At 41.9% G+C, this 19,603-nt stretch overlaps 2 protein-coding genes across 2 annotated transcripts; both read right to left on the bottom strand.

The window, feature by feature from the left end:
* Positions 1-2,268: 2,268 nt before the first annotated feature.
* LOC124387567 (zinc finger protein 658B-like) lies at positions 2,269-19,052 on the bottom strand. The gene is given in 5 exon segments (XM_046851977.1): positions 2,269-3,108; positions 9,586-9,645; positions 11,359-11,721; positions 11,723-12,331; positions 18,946-19,052. Coding segments are annotated over 4 exon segments (1,818 nt in total). The 5' UTR covers positions 12,310-12,331; positions 18,946-19,052; the 3' UTR covers positions 2,269-2,300.
* On the bottom strand, positions 15,569-19,062 carry LOC124387588 (zinc finger protein 2 homolog). Its single transcript, XM_046852002.1, has 2 exons — positions 18,946-19,062; positions 15,569-17,181 (listed from the first exon to the last, which is right to left on the bottom strand). The coding sequence occupies exon 2, from the start codon at positions 17,157-17,159 to the stop codon at positions 16,290-16,292; it is 870 nt and encodes a 289-aa protein (XP_046707958.1). The 5' UTR covers positions 17,160-17,181; positions 18,946-19,062; the 3' UTR covers positions 15,569-16,289.
* Between the last annotated feature and the right edge of the window lie 541 nt (positions 19,063-19,603).

Raw genomic sequence — 19,603 nt, 5'->3', positions numbered from 1 at the left:
ATCAACTGAACTTCTATAAAAAAAAAATATATAAATAAAATAATAATAATCTCATTGATTCAGAATTTTGCCTAAATCCTTAAAACTAGCAGCATGTTCAGAACTCAACCCCCAAATTACAACAGGAGCAGAACTTTTTTGATGGTCCAGGATCCTCCAAAAGTTTGTAGCGCAGCATTTAATTCCATTTTCTCAACGCGATCGTGTGCCTTCACTGTGCACTGACACAGCACTGGGTGAAGAGGTAAACGACCGACACACTCATCTGAGCTCAGCTTCTGTAACAAATCGTTGTGGTTTATTCCTAAACGTTCTATACAGATCTGCATTGATGAATCGTCTCTGAAAATAAATGATAAACTTTGTATCACATAACTGGTCTTCAGTGAGAAATTGAAAGAGGGAAATCCAATACTAAGCAGTTATACACACAGGAAAGTGTTAATACAGTCCCTGACATAAGTCTTGTCGCTTATCTATATTTTAGAAACACCTGCTATTAAACTGACTTTTAATTAATCAATTGGTGTTAGAAATAGCTCATATAAAAAGCTAAAACCCTCCCAAATGATGTTTAATGCACTAAAATAAATGAGTTTTACTGAAAAAAGATTTATCATTTAATCAAGACAGAAAGGTAAAATTTTGGCAAGACAAAAGTTTTGTCTATACAGAAATTGAACAAATTTACTGCAAATGCAAAAATACATCAGCAAATTAAGTAGTGGTGCTGTGAGATCCAAATGTAATATCTTGTATGACTTCCATGAGGTTAAAGGACTGCATCCATGCGGTTTGGCAAGGATTCATATTCATATTTATTGATGAAGTCATCAGGAATAGCAAAGAAAGCAGTCTTGCATGCCTCCCGGAGTTCATCAAATATTCTTTGTTTTCGTCTTCCATGCTTCCTTTTTCATCCTACATCACATCACTCAATGATGTTCATGTCTGGTGACTGGGCTGGCCAATCCTGGAGCATCTTGATCTTCTTCGCCTTGAGGAACTTTGATGTGGAGATGGAAGTATGCGATGGAGCATCATACTGCTGCAGAATTTGGCCCCTTTTTTATGGTTGGGAATATGAGAGGTAGCTAAGATTTCTTGGTAGGCTATTGATGTTGGCTTCCACCCTGCAGATCTCTTTTGCACGACCCCATACTGGATGTAACCGCAGGCCATGATTTTTCCGCCACCAAACGTCACTGTTTTCTGGGTGAATCTCGGATCCATGCGGGCTCCAGTAGGTCGCCTACAATATTTGCGGCGACTGTGGTGTAATTTAACAGAAGATTCATCTGAAAAATCCACCTTCTGCCACTTTTCCAGCGTCTATCCTTTTATCAGGTTCTGGGCCTTGGCAAATGCCACACGGTTTTCAATTGTCTTTTTTTTTTGTGTTGGCTTCTGGGCACTGATTCGACCATGGAGGCCATTTTGAGACAGAATCCGACAAACTGTTCTGGTTGACACAGGGACTTCAGGTGACCAGGTCTCGTGGAGCTCTGCTGCAGTGGAAAATTGGCTGGCCTTGGATTTTCGAGCCAACAAACAGTCCTCTTGAGCAGTTGTCTTGCAGGGTCTGCCTGACCTGGGCTTGTCAAAAACGTCTCCAGTCTTTTCAAATCTTATTTTTATCTTCTGTACTTGACGCTGAGACACATTGAAGGTGTCTGCCACATTAGCAGTGGATCTGGTCTTCAGCCTCTTGATAATCAAAACTTTAGTCTCAGGGTGAATCTTAGGAATGTTTGCAGAGGTCTAGTTGCAATTGATGTGAAGGTCTAGTGTACTGGAGTTCTTTTTATACACACCTGAGACCTAATTGATCCATTATTAGTCACAGGTGAAGCTTATATGACAAGACAACACCAATGTCTTTGCAAAAATTGACCCAATGGGCTTTACCAAGCTGTGAATATTAGAATACTTTTTGACAGTTTCGATTTGCACTGAAACATTATTACAAAAGCTGCTGGGATTAAAATGAGCCATTTCTTGTAAAAAAGAATCTTAATTGGAAATATATTTCAGTGGCACTTTAGGTCAATTTGTATACAAGTGACAAGACTTTTGTCAGGGACGGTACAATCCCTGTAGTCTTACATCAATAAGACTACATTGCTCTATATTTACATATTAAATACAGATGGCACTACATTGCTACAATACACAACTCATTTGCTTTATTTATACTTCACTATGTAAATCTCTGAGGGTTGTTTCTCCTGCATTAACACACTGGTGCGTTTCGAGATGATGGTGATGATAAAAACTCCACAGTCTAAACAGCTACAAGGCTACTTTCCCGTGTGAATGCGCTGATGTACATTGAGATTACTTTTCCGATTAAAATTCTTCCCACACTGTGAGCACTGATACGGCTTCTCTCCAGTGTGAATCCGCTGGTGCACTCTGAGGTCGCTACGATGAATAAAACTCTTCCCGCACTCTGAACAGCTGTATGGTTTCTCTCCTGTGTGAATGCGTTTATGCGTTTGGAAATTACACTCCCGGTTGAAACTCTTGCCGCACTGTGAGCAGTGATACGGCTTCTCTCCTCGGTGAATACTCTGGTGACGCTGCAGGGATCGCTCGTGATTAAAACTCTTCTCGCACTGTGAACAGTGATACGGTTGTTCCCCTGTGTGGATGCGCTGGTGCTCGAGGAGGACGCTCTCTAAACCAAAACTCTTCCCGCACTGTGAGCAGCGATGCGACTTTTCCACCATGTGGGTCTGTTTGTGTTTTTGGAAATAGGTCATGTCAGCAAAACTCTTTCCGCAGTGTGAACACTGATACGGCTTTTCACCTGTATGGATGCGTTGGTGTGTTTTGAGGTTACTTTTGTATCTAAATCTGCTTCCACACAGTAAACAGACAAACGGTTTCTCTCCTGTGTGGAGGCGCTGATGCTGTTTGAGATGAAAGCTCTGAGTGAAAGTTTTTCCACACTCTAAACAATGGAAAGGTTTCTCTCCAGTGTGAATGCGTTGGTGCAGCCGTAAACTCCTCGGCTGAGCGAATCTCTTCCCACAGTATGAGCAGTGGTGAAGGTCTGTGTGCTTTCCTACTTGACTGGCCATACTGAATACGTCTCTTGTGTCTCTAACAAGAAAACAAAATGGAAGACAAAAAGCAGAACATGAATGAAACTAGCAAATTTACACTGCAAAGATTCCACAATCTGAATTCCCACTCCCAGTGTGCAGAAACGCATAAGAACATGATGGTCCACTGATACTCCAGTTGACCCAATTTGTGAGAAATTACAATATGCACCAATCAGCCATAAAACTAAAAACAACTGCCTTTGAAGGTTGTGAGCTCAAATCCCAGTCACACCAAGCAGCTACTTCTGGGCCCCTGAGCAAGGCCCTTAACCCCATATCTGTTTAGTTGTATGAATGTGACGTAGCTTCCTGTGTTTGACTTGTTTGCCGCGAGTTCCGTGTTTGTATTCGTGTTTGTATTCGTGTTTGTATTCGTTTGTTTGTGTTTTTCTCTTTTAATAATCCTAAATTGTTTGTCTTCCTGACTTGTGACTGTAGTCAGTTAAACTCGACTACCACTATATCTTCTCTCACTTTATCTTATTTGTGTATACGAAATCTGTTCGTGATTATGAGCACTATGCCGGCTGTGTGTCTGACTTTGAGCACAGGTGAGGACTCGTTCGATTTGCAAACGGTGGCGTTGGAGATGGAGGTTTTGGAGAAACAGATTCGCGAGCTGCATGAAAAGCATGCCCGGCTGCGAGAGCGGAAAGCGGCGCTGGAAACATCCCGGGCGGACGCGCACTCGTCCCAGGTAAATTCCCGGGTTGAACCTAACGCTTTCAGCACCTCAACTCCGCGTGTTTCTCTGCCCAGACCCAGCGCACCTACAACTCCTGCAAAGGTGCAACACGGACCCTGGATGCGGCAGCGGCGGAAGAGACAAGCAAAGCCCCGGTCGAGGACGTCTCCCCCGCCACCACTACAGGCCTTCGAGATCTCGACCGAGAACCGCTTCGCCCCTCTCCGCGAGACGGAACGCGACACAATGATTCTCGGAGATTCCATCGTCCGGCATGTTCGCGCTACTGGAGCTAAAGGTAAGGTGCACACTCGCTGTTTTCCTGGTGCTCGTGTTCTTGATGTCGCTGCGCAGGTACCCACGATCCTGAAAGAGAACTTCGGAGAGGTTGTTCTTCATGCCGGAACGAACGACACCAGGCTGAGACAAACGGAGATATTAAAGAGGGATTTCAGGATCCTGGTGGAGACGGTACGCAGCACATCACCCACAACGAGGATCATAGTGTCAGGACCTCTTCCCACTTACCAGCGAGGGGCTGAGAAGTTTAGTAGACTTTTAGCTCTAAATGAATGGTTACAGTCATGGTGTCGAGAACATAAACTTCTCTTTGTTAATAACTGGAACTGTTTCTGGGAGCGTCCTAGGTTCTTCCGCCCTGATGGCCTGCACCCCAGCAGAGTTGGAGCAGCAGTGCTATCAGATAACATCTCCAGGATACTTCACACCATCTGACTGGTAAGACATCAGGAAATCTTCGACAATGAGAAAATTTATACAACAAACCAAATAGTTACAAGTTCACACACAGCCCAGTTTATAGAAACTGTATCTATTCCTCGTGTAGCAAAACCAAGAAGTAAATACACAAGACTCAGAAACAATCTCATTGAAGTTAAAACTGAAAAATGCCAGATAAACAAACACCAAAAAGTTTTAAAGTTTGGTCTTTTAAACATTAGATCACTTGCACCCAAAGCACTGATTATAAATGAGATGATCACAGAGAATAATCTCGATGCACTCTGTCTCACTGAGACCTGGATTAAACCAGGTGATTATATGGGTCTAAACGAGTCGACACCGTCAGGATATGTTTATAAGCATGAGCCCCGTCAGACTGGTCGTGGGGGGGTGTAGGAACCATTTATACTGCTTCTCTTAATGTTAGTCAGATGTTAGGATTCAGCTTTAAATCATTGGAAGTGCTCGTTCTTAAAGTTGTACTTTCAGACATACATAGAAAACTCGCTCTGGTCACCGTGTACAGACCCCCAGGACCCTACGTTGATTTTCTTCAAGAGTTTGCTTGTTTTCTTTCAGACGAAAGATTTTGAATCGATCAAGACTTGATCGATTTTGATAAAGTGCTGCTTGTAGGAGATTTTAATATTCATGTAGATGATGTAAACGATGCTCTAGGATTATCATTTGTTGACTTATTAAACTCTTTTGGGGTTAAACAAAACGTCACCAGACCAACTCATCGCTTTAACCACACACTAGACTTAATAATATCCCACGGCGCAGACATCACTGATATAGATATTTTACCTCAGAGTGATGACATCACAGACCATTACCTCATACTGTACACACTACCGGTAGAGCAGATTAGCCGTGTTGCACCACGTTATCGACCTGGTAGGACTATTGTTCCAACCACTAAGGACAGATTCATAAATAACCTGCCTGATTTATCTCAATTTCTCACTAAACCCATAACTACTAATAATCTTGATGAGATAACTAAGAACATAGACCTTATCCTCACTAGCACATTAGACACCGTTGCCCCCATCCGGTTAAAAAAGGTTAGAGAACAAGCACCTGCACCTTGGTATAATAGTCATACACATGCCCTCAAGAGAACAGCCCGTAATCTGGAGAGAAAATGGAGGAAAACTAAATTGGAGGTATTTAGAATCACGTATAAAGACAGTATGCTCAGCTACAGACGGGCGCTAAAAGCTGCTAGAGCTGAACACCTGAGTAAACTTATAGAAAATAACAAACACAATCCCAGGTTCCTTTTCAGTACTGTAGCTAAACTAACTACAAATCAGGGCTCTGAAAATTGTGTTCCATCACAGTTTAGTAGTGAGGACTTTATGATTTTCTTCACTGAAAAAATAGATAACATTAGAAAAACAATTGTGGCAGTTCAACCTCTGACAGCATCTCCTGAGACAGTGTTACCTTCAACTCCACAACTCCACTATTTTACATGTATAGGACAGGAAGAGCTGTATAAAGTTATTGCCAAAGCTAAATCGACAACATGTCAGTTAGATCCAATTCCTACTAAATTACTGAAGGAAGTGTTATATACAACTGGTGAACCTCTTCTGAATATTATTAACTCATTACTATCTTTAGGTCACGTCCCTAAATCCCTCAAGTTAGCAGTTATTAAGCCCCTCATTAAAAAACCTAATCTGGATCCAAACACGTTATCAAATTACAGACCAATTTCAAATCTCCCATTTATGTCTAAGATAAATGTCAGGTTTTAGGCCCCATCATAGCACAGAAACTGCTCTAGTTAAAATAACTAATGACCTGTTTTTAGCTTCAGACCAAGGCTTCATCTCGCTGTTGGTTTTACTAGATCTTAGTGCTGCATTCGACACTATAGACCATGATCTCCTCCTAGATCGCTTACAAAATTACATCGGCATTCAGGGACAGGCATTAAGCTGGTTTAAATGCTACCTGTCCGATCGTTACCATTTCGTAGATTTAAATGGAGAGCTATCCAGGCTAATGCAAGTAAATTATGGCGTGCCGCAAGGTTCAGTTCTAGGACCCCTGCTCTTCACAATATACATGCTTCCGTTAGGAAATATTATTAGAAGGCATGGAATTAGCTTCCATTGTTATGCTGATGATACTCAGCTATATATCTCATCTAAACCAGGCGATACAGCTCAATTAACCCGGATAACTGAGTGTGTTAAGGAACTAAGAGATTGGATGACCCATAACTTTCTACTTTTAAATTCTGATAAGACTGAGATTTTGCTCATCGGCCCAAAACTAGTATACAGATGCTCCAGCATCTCAACCTGCATTTAGACGGATGTTCTGTAACCACTAGTTCAACGGTAAAAGACCTGGGTGTTATTTTAGACAGCGACTTGTCTTTCAAAAATCACATCAATCAAGTTACAAAAACAGCCTTCTTTCACCTTAGAAATATCTAAGTTAAGAAACATGTTATCTATATCTGATGCAGAGAAGCTCGTCCATGCGTTCATGACCTCCAGAATAGACTACTGTAATGCGTTACTAGGTGGATGTCCTGCATCATTAATAAACAAGCTTCAGTTAGTCCAGAATGCAGCAGCCAGAGTTCTTACAAGGTCAAAAAATATGATCACATAACCCCGATCTTATCGTCCCTACATTGGCTTCCTGTTAAGTTTGAATAGACTACAAACTATTACTTCTCACTTATAAAGCACTAAATGGTTTGGCTCCCATGTATCTATCCAGACTTTTAACACGCTACAATCCGCCACGCTCACAGAGATCTCAAAACTCTGGGCTTCTAGTAGTTCCTAGAATAGCAAAGTCCACTAAAGGTGGTAGAGCATTTTCACATTTAGCTCCTAAACTCTGGAATAGTCTTCCTGACGGTGTTCGGGCTCAGACACACTCTCCCAGTTTAAGTGTAGATTAAAACATATCTTTTAGCAAAGCCTACACATAACACATCACATCATAACCTTGTGCTCCAGAACATCTGATCACATGCACATTATCAACTTGTGCTGTTAATATCATGAACAGCAGCTACGCTAATTCCTCTCCACTGCTTCTCTTTCTCTCCCATCCCGAGACACCCTGAGGTTTGGCCAGCTCCAGTCACCTCCCACCTCGTGATGATTACGGACCTTTGAAGAAGTAGATGCCGAACTCACAAAACATCCCGAACCATCTAGAGACGTACCAGTGCCATTTGGATCCCGCTACATGTGTGGAGTTTTGACATTGGACCTCCTGGAGTGTTTAAAGGCTCTGGCATGGAGAAGCTGATGCTGGATCTGTGGTGATCACAAATGCTGAGCTCATAAAACTCGGAGCTACTAACCATATAGACTGTTTAAGACTGCAGAAAGAACATCACTTATAATCTTATACTCCAGTAATCATGTTAGTTCTCACTGTCCAGTGTTCTGTATTGTTGAAAGATTTATGATCAAACTCTTGATGTCACCCAGATGAGGATGGGTTCCCTTTTTGAGTCTGGTTCCTCTCAAGGTTTCTTCCTCATAACATCTAAGGGAGTTTTTCCTTGCCACAGTCGCCACGGCTGCTCATCAGGGACAAATTCACACCATTCACCTTCACTGTTGATTTGTGTAAAGCTGCTTTGAGACAATGTCTGTTGTGAAAAGCGCTATACAAATAAACTTGACTTGACTTGACTTGACATGAATGAGATAAATGTAAGTAGCTCTGATTAAGTATGAAGTAAGTATGATTTTGATCGACTTAAAGAGACTTCCTCCTTACTAATCCTATCCACTGCCAGCTTCACCATCTCCACACCATCCAAACACCTCTCTCTCTCTTTCATTTCCCTCGTTTATCAGCTGCTCAAAATACTCCCTCCATCTTCTCAACACACTCTCCTCACTAGTCAACACATTTCCATCTCCATCCTTTATTGCTCTAACTTGCAGCACATCCTTCCCAGCTCGGTTCCTCTGCCTGGCCAATAGCTACAAATCCTTTTCTCATTCCTTAGTGTCCAACTTCTCATATACCTTCTCCTTAGCTTTCACCACATCCCTCTTCACCTGCTGCTGCATCTCCTTGTTCTCCTGCCTACATAGTCCACCTGTGTGCACCTTCCCCCACTCTTATACATCACCCTATGATCCTCCTTCTTCTTAAAAAAATTGTTCACCACTACCATTTCCATCCTTTTAGCAAAATCTACCACCATCTGCCATTCCACATTCCTCTTCATAAGGCCATATCTACCATCACCTCCTCATCACCTCTGTTCCCTTCACCTACATGCCCATTATAGTCCGCCCCAATCGTTCATTCTCAGGTACACCATCTACCTCTTTATCTAACTCACTCCAGAATTTCCCCTCCTCCATCTCACAACCCACTTGTGGAGCATAGGCACTGATGACATTTATCATCACCCTTTCAACTTCCAGCTTCATGTTCATCACCCTATCAGAAACTTTCTTTACCTCCACTACACTCTTACTGTACTCTTCCTTCAGAATCCCTGCTACACCATTTCTCTTTCCATCCACACCATGATAGAACAGTTTAAACACCTCCAATGTTCCTGCTCTTACTCCCTTTCCACTTGGTCTCCTGAATACACAACATCTCTACATTTCTCCTCTCCATTATATCAGCTCCCTCTCTTCCTTTACCAGTCATACTACCAACATTTAAAGTACCAACCCGAACCTCCACTCTCCTCCACTTCTCCTTTCCTTGCTGTCTCTGTAGACATCTTCCTCCGCTCCTTCTCCTCCACTCTCCTCCACTTCTCCTTTCCCTGCTGTCTCTGTAGACGTCTTCCTCCTCTCCTTCTCCTCCTTCAGCCAACAGTAGCCCAATTTCCACCGGTACCCTGTTGGTTAATGATACCTGTGGTGGTCGTTGGTAACCAGGGCCTCGACCGATCCGGTATGAAATTCTGATTTTTGATCCGAATATTTGATTTGGCACATGTTTTACGCTGGATGTCCTTCAGAACACAAACCTACACATTTATCTGGGCTTGAAACCGACACTAAGAGTGACCTGCCTTGTGCAACACTAATAGCTGGGTTACCACCAGCCCTCCTGGAACTGAAATCCACGCTTTGTTTACAGTCACAGAGATAACACTTTCCACATTTAATATTTGATGTAAACTTCAGCTACTTAGGCGCATCTGCATAATTGTTCTTCTGGCTGATTTGAGATCTCCATGTATATGAGTTAGATTTTATACATCTATACTGTATAAGTATTACACACACTTTCCTGAACTGGGAGTCAATCAGCTGTGGGGGATGGTCAGGATTTCTGTCTGGCTGCTGTTGAAGTTTTTTTTGTTTCTAAATCAAACCCAAATCCATTCAGCAGCTCAGAAATCCAGTTTTACTTTCACTTACCTCAGGATTCAAACATCAGCTCCTTCAACCAGCTCAAATGCTGATATTTTTCCAAAGCATTCAGAAATGTTTCCATGCAGAGATCTCCAGCTCCTATTCTTCTCCTCAGGGCTCCTCTCCTTCTTCTGGACTTTTTTGGAGGACGTTAAACCAACTTTTGGTGCAGTACTGCCACCTACAGGAATGGAGTCTGGGGCAAAAACCCAAACTCACCCCATGTTTTATTATAACAATGGAATCATTTCAGAGTTATAAAAGAAGTTGATAAATTCTGAAAATGTATTTATTCTCCTGCCCTTCATCAACGCTCTCTCCATACACTCGTTTATTACAATTTCTGTTTTCCAAAGAAAGAAAAAGAGGGGAAAAATACAGAGAACAAATAGAAATGAAAAAATAGGAAAAAAGAAAAAGAAACAAAAAGGGTAAAAATGGATGGATGGATGGATGGTTTATTCATCCTTGAGGCACTGCAGAAGTACAGAGAGGAAAATGGAGTTTCTGATTCATAGATTATACAATAATGTATCATTTCTTTTATTGCCATCAATCTAATTACTGAAGAGTAAGAGGTTGTGATGACTAAGTTGGAAAACTCATATACCCCAATAAACGAATGAATGTCTCTTTTTTATAGGATTTCACAACTGTATGTTTTGAACAGTAAAATCGCAGCAGCAAATTACAACAAATTTCATTTATTATCTTGATTTTTCTTCCATAATCAACTTGTGAAAATGAATGTTCACAGAATCAACTGAACTTCTATAAAATAAAAAAAATTAAAATTAAATAATAATAATAATAATAATAATCTCATTGATTCAGAATTTTGCCTAAATCCTACAAACTAGCAGCATGTTCAAAACTCAGGCCCCAAATTACAACAGGAGCAGAACTTTTTTGATGGTCCAGGATCCTCCAAAAGTTTGTAGCGCAGCATTTAATTCCATTTTCTCAACGCGATCATGTGCCTTCACTGTGCACTGACACAGCACTGGGTGAAGAGGTAAACGACCGACACACTCATCTGAGCTCAGCTTCTGTAACAGTTCGTTGTGGTTTATTTATAAAAGTTCTATACAGATCTGCATTGATGAATCGTCTCTAAAAATAAATGATAAACTTTGTATCACATAACTGGTCTTCAGTGAGAAATTGAAAGAGGGAAATCCAATACTAAGCAGTTATACACACAGGAAAGTGTTAATACACTGTTACATCATTAAGACTACATTGCTCTATATTTACATACTAAATACAGATGGCGCTACATTGCTACACTACACAACTCATTTGCTTTATTTGTACTTCACTATGTAAATCTCTGAGGGTTGTTTCTCCTGCATTAACACACTGGTGCGTTTTGAGATGATGGTGATGATTAAAAACTCCACAGTCTAAACAGCTACAAGGCTACTTTCCCATGTGAACGCGCTGATGTACATTGAGATTACTTTTCCGATTAAAATTCTTGCCACACTGTGAGCACTGATACGGCTTCTCTCCAGTGTGAATCCGCTGGTGCACTTTGAGGTAGCTATGATGAATAAAACTCTTCCCGCACTCTGAACAGCTGTATGGTTTCTCTCCTGTGTGAATGCGTTTATGCGTTTGGAAATTACACTCCCGGTTGAAACTCTTGCCGCACTGTGAGCAGTGATACGGCTTCTCTCCAGTGTGAATCCGCTGGTGCACTTTGAGGTAGCTATGATGAATAAAACTCTTCCCGCACTCTGAACAGCTGTATGGTTTCTCTCCTGTGTGAATGCGTTTATGCTTGGAAATTACACTCCCGGTTGAAACTCTTGCCGCACTGTGAGCAGTGATACGGCTTCTCTCCAGTGTGAATACTCTGGTGACGCTGCAGGGATCGCTCGTGATTAAAACTCTTCTCGCACTGTGAACAGTGATACGGTTGTTGCCCAGTGTGGATGCGCTGGTGCTCGAGGAGGATGCTCTCTAAACCAAAACTCTTCCCGCACTGTGAGCAGCGATGCGACTTTTCCATCGTGTGGGTCTGTTTGTGTTTTTGGAAATAGGTCATGTCAGCAAAATTCTTTCCGCAGTGTGAACACTGATACGGCTTTTCACCTGTATGGATGCGTTGGTGTGTATTGAGGTTACTTTTGTATCTAAATCTGCTTCCACACAGTAAACAGACAAACGGTTTCTCTCCCGTGTGGAGGCGCTGATGCTGTTTGAGATTAAAGCTGTGACTGAAAGTTTTTCCACACTCTAAGCAATGGAAAGGTTTCTCTCCCGTGTGAATGCGTTGGTGCAGCCGTAAACTCCTCGGCTGAGCGAATCTCTTCCCACAGTATGAGCAGTGGTGAAGGTCTGTGTGCTTTCCTACTTGACTGGCCATACTGAATACGTCTCTTGTGTCTCTAACAAGAAAACAAAATGGAAGACAAAAAGCAGAACATGAATGAAACTAGCAAATTTACACTGCAAAGATTCCACAATCTGAATTCCCACTCCCAGTGTGCAGTAACACATAAGAACATGATGGTCCACTGATACTCCAGTTGGCCCAGTATGTGAGAAAATACAATATGCACCAATCAGCCATTAAACTAAAAACAACTGCCTTTGAAGGTTGTGAGCTCAAATCCCAGCCACACCAAGCAGCGACTTCTGGGCCCCTGAGCAAGGTCCTTAACCCCATATCTGTTCAGTTGTATGAATGAGATGAATGTAAGTAGCTCTGATTAAGTACATTAAGTTTTTAGAGTTTTGATCGACCTACTGTAAAAAGACTTCCTCCTTACTTATCCTATCCACTTCCTGCTTCACCATCTCCACACTGTCCAAACTTCTCTCTCTCTCATTTTCCTCGTTTATCAGCTGCTCAAAATACTCCCTCCATCTTCTCAACACACTCTCCTCACTAGTCAACACATTTCCATCTCCATCCTTTATTGCTCTAACTTGCAGCACATCCTTCCCAGCTCGGTCCCTCTGCCTGGCCAATCGGTACAAATCCTTTTCTCCTTCCTTAGTGTCCAACTTCTCATATGCCTTCGCCTTGGCTTTCACCACATCCCTCTTTACCTGCTGCTGCATCTCCTTGTTCTCCTGCCTACTTTTCTCATCACTCTGTCGATCCCAATTCTGCTTTGCCAACCTCTTTTCACCCAGATGAGGATGGGTTCCCCTTTTGAGTCTGGTTCCTCTCAAGGTTTCTTCCTCATAACATCTAAGGGAGTTTTTCCTTGCCACAGTCGCCACGGCTTGCTCATCAGGGACAAATGCACACCATTCACCATCACTGTTGATTTGTGTAAAGCTGCTTTGAGACAATGTCTGTTGTGAAAAGCGCTATACAAATAAACTTGACTTGACTTGACTCTTTCTCCTTTTGCTCTCGTGCACTTCCTCATTCCACCACCAGGTCTCTTTGTCTTCCTTTCTATTTCCAGATGTTACACCAAGTACCTTTCTAGCTGTCTCCCTTAACACTTCTGCAGTAGTTGCCCAATCATCCAGCACCTCATCACCACCACTGAGCCTCTGTCTGACCTCTTCCTCCTTCAGTTTCCACCATCTTATTCTTCTTTCAGTCCTCACTTTCCTCCTCTTCTTCTTCACCTCCAACACCATCCTACAGACCACCATCTGATGCTGTCTAGCTACATTGTCCCCCGCCAACACCTTACAGTTTCCGATCTCCTTCAGGTTGCATCTCCGACATAGAACATAGTCCACCTGTGTGGACCTTCCTCCACTGTTATACATCACCCTATGATCCTCCTTCTTCTTAAAATAAGTGTTCACCACTGCCATTTCCATCCTTTTAGCAAAATCTACCACCATCTATGCCATTCCACATTCCTCTCCTTAAAGCCATACGTACCATCACATCCTCATTACCTCTATTCCCATCACCTACATGCCCCTTAAAGTCTGCCCCAATTGTTCATTCTTCGGTACACCATCTACCTCTTCATCTAACTCACTCCAGAATTTCCCCTCCTCCATCTCACAACCCACTTGTGGAGCATAAGCACTGATGACATTTATCATCACCCCTTCAACTTCCAGCTTCATGTTCATCACCCTATCAGAAACTCTCTTCACCTCCACTACACTCTTACTGTACTCTTCCTTCAGAATCCCACCTACACCATTTCTCTTTCCATCCACACCATAATAGAACAGTTTAGACACCTCCAATATTCCTGCTCTTACTCCCTTTCCACTTGGTCTCCTGAACACACAACATCTCCACCTTTCTCCTCTCTATCATATCAGCTCCATCTCTCCATTTACCAGTCATAGTACCAACATTTAAAGTACCAACCCGAACCTCCACTCTCCTACACTGCTCCTTTCCCTGCTGTCTCTGTAGACGTCTTCCTCCTCTCCTTCTCCTCCTTCAGCCAACAGTAGCCCAATTTCCACCGGTACCCTGTTGGTTAATGATACCTGTGGTGGTCGTTGGTAACCCAGGCCTCGACCGATCCGGTATAAAATTCTGATTTGCGATCCGCATATTAGATTTGGCACGTTTTACGCTGGATGTCCTTCAGAACACAAACCTCCACATTTATCTGGGCTTGTGACCGACACTAAGAGTGACCTGCTCTGTGCAACACTAATAGCTGGGTTACCACCAGCCCTTCTGGAACTGAAATCCATACTTTGTTTACAGTCACAGAGATAACACTTTCCACATTTAATATTTGATGTAAACTTCAGCTACTTAGGCGCATCTGCATAATTGTTCTTCTGGCTGATTAGAGATCTCCATGTATATGAGTTAGATTTTATACATCTATACTGTATAAGTATTACACACACTTTCCTGAACTGGGAGTCAATCAATCTGTGGGGGATGGTCAGGATTTCTGTCTGGCTGCTGTTGAAGTTTTTTTTGTTTTTAAATCAAACCCAAATCCATTCAGCAGCTCAGAAATCCAGTTTTACTTTCACTTACCTCAGGATTCAAACATCAGCTCCTTCAACCAGCTCAAATGCTGATATTTCTCCAAAGCATTCAGAAATGTTTCCATGCAGAAATCTCCAGCTCCTATTCTTCTCCTCAGGGTTCTTCTCCTTCTTCTGGACTTCTTTGAAGGATGGAAAACCAACTTTTGGATCATTACTGCCACCTAAAGGAATGGAGTCTGGGGCAAAAACCCAAACTCACCCCATGTTCTATTATAACAATGGAATCATTTAAAAGAAGTTGATAAATTCTGGAAATGTATTTATTCTCCTGCCCTTCATCAACGCTCTCTCCATACACTCGTTTATTACAATTTCTGTTTTCCTAAGAAAGAAAAAGAGGGGAAAAATACAGAGAACAAATAGAAATGAAAAAAGAGAAAAAAAGAAACAAAAAAGGGTAAAAATGGATGGATGAATGGATGGATGGATGGATGGATGGTTTATTCATCCTTGAGGCACTGCAGAAGTACAGAGAGGAAAACGGAGTTTCTGATTCATAGATTATACAATAATGTATCATTTCTTTTATTGCCATCAATCTAATTACTGAAGAGTAAGAAGTTGTGATGACTAAGTTGGAAAACTCATATACCCCAATAAACGAATGAATGTCTCTTTTTTTATAGGATTTCACAACTGTATGTTTTGAACAGTAAAATCGCAGCAGCAAATTACAACAAATTTCATTTATTATCTTGATTTTTCTTCCATAATCAACTTGTGATGAAATGAATGTTCACAGAATCAACTGAACTTCTATAAAAAAAAAAAAAATAATTAAATAATAATAATAATCTCATTGATTCAGGTTTGTGCCTAAATCAAACTAGCAGCATGTTCAGAACTCAACCCCCAAATTACAACAGGAGCAGAACTTTTTTGATGGTCCAGGATCCTCCAAAAGTTTGTAGCGCAGCATTTAATTCCATTTTCTCAACGCGATCATGTGCCTTCACTGTGCACTGACACAGCGCTGGGTGAAGAGGTAAACGACCGACACACTGATCTGAGCTCAGCTTCTGTAACAAATCGTTGTGGTTTATTTATAAAAGTTCTATACAGATCTGCATTGATGAATCGTCTCTGAAAATAAATGATAAACTTTGTATCACATAACTGGTCTTCAGTGAGAAATTGAAAGAGGGAAATCCAATACTAAGCAGTTATACACACAGGAAAGTGTTAATACACTGTTACATCATTAAGACTACATTGCTCTATATTTACATACTAAATACAGATGGCGCTACATTGCTACACTACACAACTCATTTGCTTTATTTATACTTCACTATGTAAATCTCTGAGGGTTGTTTCTCCTGCATTAACACACTGGTGCGTTTTGAGATGATGGTGATGATCAAAAACTCCACAGTCTAAACAGCTACAAGGCTACTTTCCCATGTGAATGCGCTGATGTACATTGAGATGACTTCTCCGATAAAAATTCTTCCCACACTGTGAGCACTGATACGGCTTCTCTCCAGTGTGAATCCGCTGGTGCACTTTGAGGTGGCTACGATGAATAAAACTCTTCCCGCACTCTGAACAGCTGTATGGTTTCTCTCCTGTGTGAATGCGTTTATGCGTTTGGAAATTACACTCCCGGTTGAAACTCTTGCCGCACTGTGAGCAGTGATACGGCTTCTCTCCTCGGTGAATACTCTGGTGACGCTGCAGGGATCGCTCGTGATTAAAACTCTTCTTGCACTGTGAACAGTGATACGGTTGTTCCCCTGTGTGGATGCGCTTGTGCTCGAGGAGGACACTCTCTAAACCAAAACTCTTCCCACACTGTGAGCAGCGATGCGACTTTTCCATCGTGTGGGTCTGTTTGTGTTTTTGGAAATGAGTCATGTCAGCAAAACTCTTTCCGCAGTGTGAACACTGATACGGCTTTTCACCTGTATGGATGCGTTGGTGTGTTTTGAGGTTACATTTGTGTGTAAATCTGCTTCCACAGAGTAAACAGACGAATGGTTTCTCTCCCGTGTGAATGCGTTGGTGGAGTTTGAAATTGGTGCTCCGATTGAAGCTCTTTCCACACTCCAAGCACTGAAAGGGCTTCTCTCCTGAGTGGAGGCGCTGATGCTGTTTGAGATGAAAGCTCTGACTAAAAGTCTTTTCACACTCTAAGCACTGGAAAGGTTTCTCTCCAGTGTGAATGCGTTGGTGCGCCTGTAATCTGCTCGGCTGAGTGAAATTCTTCCCACAGTATGAGCAGTGGTGAAGGTCTGTGTGCTTTCCTACTTGACTGGACATACTGAATACGTCTCTTATGTCTCTAACAAGAAAACAAAATGGAAGACAAAAAGCAGAACATGAATGAAACTAGCAAATGACAGTTTACACTGCAAAGATTCCAAAATCTGAATTCCCACTCCCAGTGTGCAGTAACGCATAAGAACATGATGGTCCACTGATACTCCAGTTGGCCCAGTTTGTGAGAAAACACAATATGCACCGATCAGCCATAAAACTAAAAACAACTGCCTTTGAAGGTTGTGAGCTCAAATCCCAGTCACACCAAGCAGCCACTTCTGGGCCCCTGAGCAAGGCCCTTAACCCCATATCTGTTTAGTTGTATGAATGAGATAAATGTAAGTAGCTCTGATTAAGTATGAAGTAAGTATGATTTCGATCGACTTAAAGAGACTTCCTCCTTACTAATCCTATCCACTGCCAGCTTCACCATCTCCACACCATCCAAACTCCTCTCTCTCTCATTTTCCTCATTTATCAGCTGCTCAAAATACTCCCTCCATCTTCTCAACACACTCTCCTCACTAGTCAACACATTTCCATCTCCATCCTTTATTGCTCTAACTTGCAGCACATCATTCCCAGCTCGGTCCCTCTGCCTGGCCAATTGCTACAAATCCTTTTCTCCTTCCTTAGTGTCCAACTTCTCATATGCCTTCGCCTTGGTTTTCACCACATCCCTCTTCACCTGCTGCTGCATCTCCTTGTACTCCTGCCTACTTTTCTCATCACTCTGTCGATCCCAATTCTGCTTTGCCAACCTCTTCTGCTCTCCTGCACTTCCTCATTCATCTAATTCACTCCAGAATCTTTCCTTCTCCTCCATCTCACAACCCACTTGTGAAGCATAGGCACTGATGACATTTATCATCATCCCTTCAACTTCCAGCTTCACGTTCATCACCCTATCAGAAACTCTCTTCACCTCCACTACACTCTTACTGTACTCTTCCTTCAGAATCACACCTACACCATTTCTCTTTCCAGCCACACCATGATAGAACAGTTTAAACACCTCCAATGTTCCTGCTCTTACTCCCTTTCCAACGGTCTCCTGAACACACAACATCTCTACCTGTCTCCTCTCCATCATATCAGCTCCCTCTCTCCCTTTACCAGTCATAGTACCAACATTTAAAGTACCAACCCGAACCTCCACTCTTCTCCACTTCTCCTTTCCCTGCTGTCTCTGTAGACGTCTTCCTCCTCTCCTTCTCCTCCTTCAGCCAACAGTAGCTCAATTTCCACCGGTACCCTGTTGGTTAATGATACCTGTGGTGGTCGTTGGTAACCCGGGCCTCGACCGATCCGGTATTCAATTCTGATTTGTGATCCGCATATTTGTTTGGCACATGTTTTACGCTGGATGCCATTCATAACAAAACCCTCCACACATTTATCTGGGCTTGAGACCGACATTAAGAGTGACCTGACCTGTGCAACACTAATAGCTGGGTTACCACCAGCCCTCCTGGAACTGAAATCCATGCTTTGTTTATAGTCACAGAGATAACACTTTCCACATTTAATATTTGATGTAAACTTCAGCCACTGAGGCGCATCTGCATAATTGTTCTTCTGGCTGATTTGAGATCTCCATGTATGTGATTTAGATTTTATACATCTATACTGTTTAACTATTACAACAAACTGTCCTGAACTGGGAGTCAATCAGCTGTGGGGGATGGTCAGGATTTCTTTCTGTCTGCTGTTAAAGTTTTTATTTGTTTCTAAATCAAACCCAAATCCATTCAGCAGCTCAGAAATCCAGTTTTACTTTACTTACCTCAGGATTCAAACATCAGCTCCTTCAACCAGCTTAAATGCTGAAATTTTTCCAAAGCATTCAGAAATGTTTCCATGCAGAGATCTCCAGCTCCTATTCTTCTTCCCAGGGTTCCTCTCCTTCTTCTGGACTTCTTTGGGGTTGGAAAACCAACTTTTGGTGCATTACTGCCACCTACAGGAATGGAGTCTGGGGCAAAAACCCAAACTCACCCCATATTCTATTATAACAATGGAATCATTTCAGTGTTTTAAAAGAAGTTGATAAATTCTGGCAATGTATTTAAACTTCTGCCCTTCAACAACGCTCTCTCCATCCACTTGTTTATTAAAATTTCTATTTTCCTAAGAAAGAAGAAAGTAAAAGAGGGGAAAAATACAGAGAACAAATAGAAATGAAAAAAGAGAAAAAAAGAAAAAGAAACAAAAGAGGGAAAAATGGATGGATGGATGGTTTATTCTTTGTTGAGGCACTGCAGAAGCACAGAGAGGAAAACTGAGTTTCTGATTCATAGATTATACAATAATGTATAATTTCTTCTATTGCCATCAATCTAATTACTGAAGAGTAAGAGGTTGTGATGACTGTTGGAAAACTCAGTTACCCGAATAAACGGATTAATGTCTTCTTTTATATGAGTTGAAAGTAGTCTAGCGCC

This window comes from Silurus meridionalis, chromosome 6 (genome assembly GCF_014805685.1).
Source record: "Silurus meridionalis isolate SWU-2019-XX chromosome 6, ASM1480568v1, whole genome shotgun sequence".
Taxonomy (NCBI): domain Eukaryota; kingdom Metazoa; phylum Chordata; class Actinopteri; order Siluriformes; family Siluridae; genus Silurus; species Silurus meridionalis.
The sequence above is the reverse complement of the archived record's forward strand: the minus strand, read 5'-3'. Positions and strand labels throughout refer to the sequence as shown.

Excerpts from the sequence above, each read along its gene's own strand:
- LOC124387588 (XM_046852002.1), bottom strand. The coding sequence starts at position 17,159 with ATGTCCAGTCAAGTAGGAAAGCACACAGACCTTCACCACTGCTCATAC.